Below are 7373 nucleotides of genomic sequence, written 5' to 3' on the forward strand. Positions count from 1 at the left end.
GTGTGTGTGTGTGTGTGTGTGTGTGTGTGTGTGTGTGTGTGTGTGTGCAGCTGAGCGGTGCGTCTCTTCCAGACTGGGGTTTCCATCAGCTGGAGGTCGTAGCAGAAAAACACTTGAAGTCTCACAGCAGCAGTTTGGGCTGGACCGTGGAGGAGCACCGATATGGAACCAGTACGATCCACAACTCCTCCTCCACGTTCTCCTTCTCCTGCCTGTCTGTCTTCACCTCCTGTCTGTCTGTCTTCACCTCCTGTCTGTCTGTCTTCACCTCCTGTCTGTCTGCCTTCACCTCCTGCCTGTCTGTCTTCACCTCCCGCCTGTCTGTCGTCACCTCCCGCCTGTCTGTCTTCACCTCCTGTCTGTCTGTCTTCACCTCCTGTCTGTCTTCACCTCCTGTCTGTCTGTCTTCACCTCCCGCCTGTCTGTCTTCACCTCCCGCCTGTCTGTCTTCACCTCCCGCCTGTCTGCCTTCACCTCCTGTCTGTCTGCCTTCACCTCCTGTCTGTCTGCCTTCACCTCCTGTCTGTCTGCTGAGTTTTTCTCTCAGATGTGAAAACAAAGCTCAGGTTATCCTCATGCTCAATAATCCAGGTATAAAAATCCAAAAAAGTTAAATCTGGTCCTCTGGACATTCAAGAGGACCAGATTTAACTTTCTGGAAAGCTGAGGTTAGTTGAGCTGAATGTTGTGACATCATGGTATCCCATGATGCATCACCTGCAGGTCAGGAGCAGAAGGAGCGGGAGGCGGAGCTTCATTCTCCAACTCTAATTGACGTCGACAGGAAAATGTCCTTCTGGGCAAAGTTTGTGGAGCTGCAGGTAGAATCATGAACACATCATCAACTCATCAACCAATCAGTAATGAGATGCTCTGATGATGTCATGATGTGATGTCACTGCAGCGAAAGATGCTGACGATGAAGCAGGAAGTGTCTGAGCACAAATACAGCTCCGCCCCCTTTGAGTGGATCACCATGGAAACTAACATCGCTTACTGGCTGCACGCTGCCACCAACGTAACACACACACACACACACACACACACACAGAGAGACAGAATCCAGTTCTGCTCTCTGATTGGCTCTTGTGTTCCAGGCTCAGATCCACCTGATTGGTAACCCTTTGTCGTGGGGCGCAGCCCACCTCAGCCTGCTGGCCTATCAGCTGCTGGCAGCTGTGTACCTGCTGAGGAGGAGGCGGGGCTTCAAAGACCTTCCTGATGGTAGAGGCTCTGAGGTTCTGGTGTCAAAGCTGGTTCTGATCCGTGCTGACCCCGTGTGTGTGTTTTCAGGTGTGTGGCAGCAGTTTGTGCTTCTGGGCTGCGTGTGTGTCGGCGGCTGGTCGGTGAACTTCGTTCCCTTCCTGCTGATGGACAGAACTCTCTTCCTGTATCACTACCTGCCTGCACTGTGTCACCTGTACCTGCTGAGCCCTGCTCTGCTGGAGCACATGTACACACACCTGCTCAGGTACGCACACACCAACAACCAGCAGAAACGCTGCTTCCTGCTTATGGCTGGGGTCTTAGTGGGGGCTCGTTCAGGAGTCAAACAGTTAATTTGTGTGTGTGCTTGTCTGCAGCAGGGGGACACACCGACGTGCGCTCTCTGTGTGCACTTCAGCTGTTCTGTTGTCCATCTTCCTGTCCTATTGGACGTTCTGCCCTTTGACCTACGGCACCCCGGAGCTGACAGCCAATCAGCTGCAGGCGCTGAAGTGGAGAAATGGCTGGGACATCCTGTATCGCCGCCGCTAGAGACAGAGAGGTGTCGAGAGACACTGGAAGATGCTGATGAACGCCATGGGACACGGTGACAGTTAGCTGTTGAGAGACACTTAGAGACGGTGGAAGACGCTGAAAGACACTGAGACATGCTGAGACACCAGGAGACACTGGGACGTCCTGTACCTTCAATGCTAGAGACGCAGCGGCTCACAGGGACAAAGTGAAACACGGAGACACCAGGAGACACCGGGACATCCTGTACCAGCCCTGCAGGAGAGACGGAGACAAACAGAAGTGGTCTCAGGTTGTGAGCACGCTGCTCAGTCTGGAGGCAGCTGTGGCTCAGCAGCTGCTGAATGAGCTGAAGTCTCTTCTTCCTCCTCAGACCCCCAGAGCTTTTCTCAGGCAGACACACAAGAACGAGACACTTCCTGTTTGTCCTACGGGCCTCCCCGGGACGAGGCCTGACCCACTTCCTGTGAAGGCCTCAGACGTCCTCTTGAGGAGAAAGTTCACTTGTTTAGTCAATCGCTTCAGAAAGTGAAACTCACAAATTACAAAGATTCATTCAACTCAGAGAAATATCACATGTTCAGTTTTAGTTTTTTACCATCTGTAAGTTATCTCATCAAAATGAGCAAAGCTTGAAATGTTCCACTCTGTGATTCTTTTTCATTCAACTTTTATTTCTGCAGGTTAGACACAGATGAGGTACAGACAACAATTAACAGCCATAAGAGGCGCATAAAATAAAAAGTAAATAAAAGCAGTGATGGAAAATAAAATAAAATCAATTATAACATTATAAGGCGGTGTAGAAAACTAAAAACAGGAACAAGGCTGCATTGGTTTTTGCCATGAACTTAGCAATTGTTAAAAATCACTTCGGCTGCGTTCACACCAGCCCCGTTTAGTCGCTTTAATCCAACTCCAGCTCGTTTTCCTAGAAAGTCCGGTTCGTTTGGGGAGGTGTGAACGCACCATCGAACTCTGTCACGGAACAAAAAGGTGAACTCTGGCCCGGGCTAAAGCCTAGGTCTGGGTCCAGTAGAAGAGAACTCCAGTGGTTCCAGTACAGTGTGAATGTAAACAGACCAGCTCAAATGTAACAAAATGTCATGAATATTGGTCCCGAACTGAACCCAGTCTACCGGACTATCAGCTGTGAAAACAACCTTAGAGAGGTCAAAGGTCGAGAGCTTCAGGTCTTTTTACAAGATGTTCCAGGAAACAGGAGCTGAGTAGGAGAAGGTCCTTTTGTCTAGTTCCGTCCTCACTGAGGGAACACTGCAGGTAATGATGTCCTGAGAGCGCACGCTGTAGCTGCACTCACACAGAGACATGTAGGAGGAGATGTATGAAGGCAGCAGACCAGGAAGTGATTGAGAAGTGATTAAAATAAGTTGTGCACAAAGTTAGATGCGATAATGAATACACTAACATTGAATATTACATGTAATACAAGAATTTCCAGTTTAAATTCCAGATTTATAACAGAATAGTTGCATACTTTAATGGAAATAATTTATAAAAATTGCTTTCTGAATAAATAATTCAGATCAGGACCATGAATAAAACTCATTGATATGGTTAAATGTCCTGCACCAACAGTTAACACTCTTCATTCAGGAATAATATAAAATAAATAAAGTAAAACTCTGAGAAGACGCTGGATCTGGCCAGAGCCCTTTAAAGACCAATGACCAATCTATAGGGCTCTGGGTCTGGCGGTCTCTTTGGGTCCGCTCATTTTCTTGTCCCCGGTGTGTGACCTGGCTGGAAGTGAGGAGCAGGGAGAGAAGAGCTCAGCTGTTAAATGGCAGAATCTTCATATTCTCTAACAACCCTGTTGTGGGTCAGTTCCGTTTTTGGATCGAGCGGAACATTTGGTCTTTTTAAATCTCGTGCAGACTCCACAACAACATGCGCCGTTACGTACGCCGGCGTATACATGATGCAAGTCTATTGCTGTGATCGTATCATGTTGACAATAAAGTTTTATAAAAAAAAACGGAAATGAATCCTGAAGCAGGAGGAAAAAAAAAGATAATCTGAACGGTGGGTCGCAGTTTGTTCTGGTTTTTAACATGGTCGAGCTCTGAGCAACGGACTAAAGACTTAAACCCGGTTCGGGTGACCCGGAACTGTCGAACTGAGTTCGAACGTGGAAACGTCGCTGGATTGTTCCTCCGGCCGCACAGCCTGCTGGGTAATGTGCTAACGTCAGAGCTACGTTGAGACAAACGGAGCAGCTGCAGGTACGACACGTCCATTAAATAGCTTCTGATAAACAGTCCAGGACTGCTGTACACTAACTGGAGGATTAAGTACACAGATATTTATTTGTTTCTACTTTTAAATGAGCTTTTTATTTGTTCTAAATATTAATACTGCAATGATGGCTGCAACTAATATTAATGGTTTGTTATCTGGGTGTACAAATACTTCTTTAAAACGTCTTCAGTTGATCCAAAATGCTGCTGCCAGAGTCTTAACTGGAGTTACTGGGAGAGATCATCTCTCTCCAGTTTTAGCTTCTCTCCACTGGCTCCCTGTCAAATCCAGAATAGAATTCAAAATCTTACTTCTAACCTACAAAGCCCTCAACAACCTAGCTCCATCTTATATTACAGATCTTATTGTTCCATATTTTCCTAACAGAGCACTTCACTCTCAGACTGCAGGTTTACTTGTGGTTCCTAGAGTTTCCAGCAGCAGAATGGGAGGAAGATCTTTCAGTTCTCAGGCTCCTCTCTTGTGGAACCAACTTCCAGTTTCTGTCCATGAGACTGACACATTGTCCAGTTTAAGACTTTCCTTTTTGATAAATCCTATAGTTAGGGTCAGCTTGGGTTTCCTGAGCTGTCCCTTAGTTCTGCTGCTATAGGCTTAGACTGCTGGAGGACAAACTGACCACATTTCCTTAATTCCATTCAGTTCAGTTTATTTCTAAAGCTCCAAGTCACAACAGAAGTCGTCTCAGGACTGAACAGAAACATTCATCTATAAAATAATTGAACAGAAACATTCATCTATAAAATAATAATTGAACAGAAACATTCATCTATAAAATAATAATTAACAGAAACATTCATCTATAAAATAATAAACAGAAACATTCATGTATAAAATAATAATTGAACAGAAACATTCATCTATAAAATAATAATTGAACGGAAACATTCAAATATAAAATAATAATTTAACATTATTTATCTGAGGAGCAGCTTTGAGTTTAACTCCATCACTGAACTCTCATGTTGAACAAGCATGAAGGCGACAGTGGAAAGAAAAACTCCCTCATGAGGAAGAAACCTTTAGCAGAACCAGGATCAGGACAAGAGGACCATCTGCTTCGACCGGCTGGGTTTGGTAGGAATAGATACACAATGGCAGGTCAAGAATCACATGTTAAGATAGAAATAGTATCAAATGAAAACTATTTAATTTTAACAATTCATTTAAAGAACATGAGGTCAGTTTGTCAGAGGTCAGAGCAGCTACAGCGTGCGCTCTCAGGACATCATTACCTGCAGTGTTCCCTCAGTGAGGACTGAACTAGACAAAAGGGCTGTTTTTTTGTTACCTTTTCCTTTTAGCCATCCTATTTGTAAAAAAATAAATAAAAACCTGCAGTATGAGTTTTTATAACTGTTTATTGTTGTTGCTGTTGTCCATTGTTGTCATCTTTCTTTGTTAAATCAGGTCTCTCTTGTAAATGAGTCCTCGAGGCTCAGTGGGATTTACCTGTAGAAATAAAGGTTGATTGATTGTCCTCTAGTAGTCTAAGTCTATAGCAGCATAACAAGCCGACCCTAACTATAGGATTTATCAAGAAGGAAAGTCTTAATCCCAGTTCTCATTTCTTCAACAACATGATGAAAGACTCATGGTGGTCGTGGAGAAGATGTCCGTCTGGTTGAGAAGAGTCAAATCATCGGCATCAAGCAGAGGAAACATCTCAGGAGATTGTAGAAACTAAAACTGGGTGAAGAACTGTCCAACACATTATTAAAAACTGGAAGGACAGTGGGGACCCATCGTCTTCCAGGAAGAAATGTGGCTGGAAATAAATCCTGATGATCGTGATCATTTAAACGTTTGGTGAAATCAAATGGAAGTAAACACCAGCAGCACTCAGGGCTGTGGTTCATAGAGACAGTAAGAACATTTAAACACTCACAATGTGAAGGAACTCAAGAACATGTGTAGTTTAAGAAAACCACTAACCAGTGAGTCCAAAAACCTTCAGTACAAAAACAGCTGGACTTTATTTGTAACAGAACACGTTTCGCTCCTCATCTGAGGAGCTCTTCAATTCAAAGAGCAGAGAGTGAGGGGTTCAGGTTCAGAGGCTGAGTGAGATAAGACACACACACACATGCAGACTGACCTATCACACCTCACACTAGGGGTTTCTTAAGGTCTTTGTTCCTCTAATTCACAGACGAGGCCCCTCTGGTCCATCAGGTGTGAAACTATAGTCCTAAAGTTGCATTATAAGTTTTTGACAGTTGAAGTCTGAGGCTGCCTCCTCTGTTTAGAGACGGTTTCTCTCTTTACTTCCTTCACTCCTCTCAAACCGTCTGTCTTCTCATTTCATCAAAATATTATTCTGTCTCTGTCCTCATTTGTCCCTCTCGCTGTGACGTCATATAATCTGTCAACTCAAGCTGTGACTTAAAAAACTAAGAATGATACCAGAACCAAACACGAGAGCAACCAGGAGACCTTACTGTCTGACCTCAGACCTGTCTCTAAACCAGGACCTGCCTGTCTGTCTCTCTCCTCAGATATGTCAGAGTCCTTGTCAGCTGAGAGGGACAGGATCCAGAGACAGGTGGACGAGTTGGAACAGAGTCTCTCTGTGACTCAGAATGAACTGGACATGCTGAGCAGTGAGACAGGTACCTGTCTGTACTTCTGTTTGTCTCTGTTGTATCTGTGTCTGTCTGAGACTTTGTGTCTCTTTCATCAGATGATGGCTCAGACAGCGAGGACGAGCTGGGACAGGTAAGGACGAGGACCTGTTAAAGCTGAGGATGAGTCCTCGCAAATACACAAGCGTGTGTGTGTGTGTGTGTGTGTGTGTGTGTGTGTGTATGTGTGTCCAGGTCCAGTGTCCAGCTGACCTGTTGGCCCAGAAGGAGAAGATCCAGACAGCAATCCAGAATCTGGAGGACATGCTGGGACCGCACAGTCCAATAAGTGTGTCCAGCGAGGACAGTTCCAGTGCTGAGGTCGGTACCTGTCAGGTGTGTGTTTGCACCTGAGTGTGTATTCCATGCAGGTGTTGTCTCATCGTCTTTTGTCCCTAGAGTGACCTCGGTCTGTCAGAGTCCGTGGACTCGTGTCTTCAGCTGAACCTGGTCTACCAGCAGGTTGTTCAGGAGACGCTAGACCACCTGGAGACACTCCTGGTCCACAACCAGACACAGCAGGTGAGCGCAGACACACACCCGGAGTAACCCTTGGAGAGCAGGTGATGATGTGGGACGTCTCTTCAGAGGGACATCACGTCTCAGCTGTATGGACCAGACAAAGACCGAACCACCTCGTCCCTTCAGCATCCAACCAAGATGTTCCTGGGGAGCTTCCTGAAACCGTACTTCAGGGACAAACTCACAGGACTGGTGAGACACACA

At 45.7% G+C, this 7373-nt stretch overlaps 2 protein-coding genes across 2 annotated transcripts in view; both read left to right on the plus strand.

The window, feature by feature from the left end:
• The window catches only part of pomt1 (protein-O-mannosyltransferase 1), a 6367-nt gene extending 3910 nt beyond the window's left edge, over positions 1–2457 (plus strand). Inside the window, exons 14-19 of the mRNA XM_037679979.1 lie at positions 51–171; positions 724–821; positions 905–1018; positions 1098–1224; positions 1294–1471; positions 1587–2457. Coding sequence (XP_037535907.1) covers positions 51–171; positions 724–821; positions 905–1018; positions 1098–1224; positions 1294–1471; positions 1587–1758 — 810 coding nt within the window. The 3' untranslated portion in view covers positions 1759–2457. The remainder of the gene's footprint in view (positions 1–50; positions 172–723; positions 822–904; positions 1019–1097; positions 1225–1293; positions 1472–1586) is intronic.
• Positions 2458–3950: 1493 nt separating this feature from the next.
• Positions 3951–7373, plus strand: part of snapc4 (small nuclear RNA activating complex, polypeptide 4) — a 27981-nt gene continuing 24558 nt past the window's right edge. Inside the window, exons 1-6 of the mRNA XM_037679980.1 lie at positions 3951–3986; positions 6522–6635; positions 6707–6741; positions 6843–6968; positions 7047–7169; positions 7236–7361. Of these exons, the coding sequence (XP_037535908.1) occupies positions 6524–6635; positions 6707–6741; positions 6843–6968; positions 7047–7169; positions 7236–7361 (522 nt within the window). The 5' untranslated portion in view covers positions 3951–3986; positions 6522–6523. The remainder of the gene's footprint in view (positions 3987–6521; positions 6636–6706; positions 6742–6842; positions 6969–7046; positions 7170–7235; positions 7362–7373) is intronic.

Source organism: Nematolebias whitei, chromosome 8, assembly GCF_014905685.2.
Source record: "Nematolebias whitei isolate Nwh7 chromosome 8, NemWhi1, whole genome shotgun sequence".
Taxonomy (NCBI): Eukaryota; Metazoa; Chordata; class Actinopteri; order Cyprinodontiformes; family Rivulidae; genus Nematolebias; species Nematolebias whitei.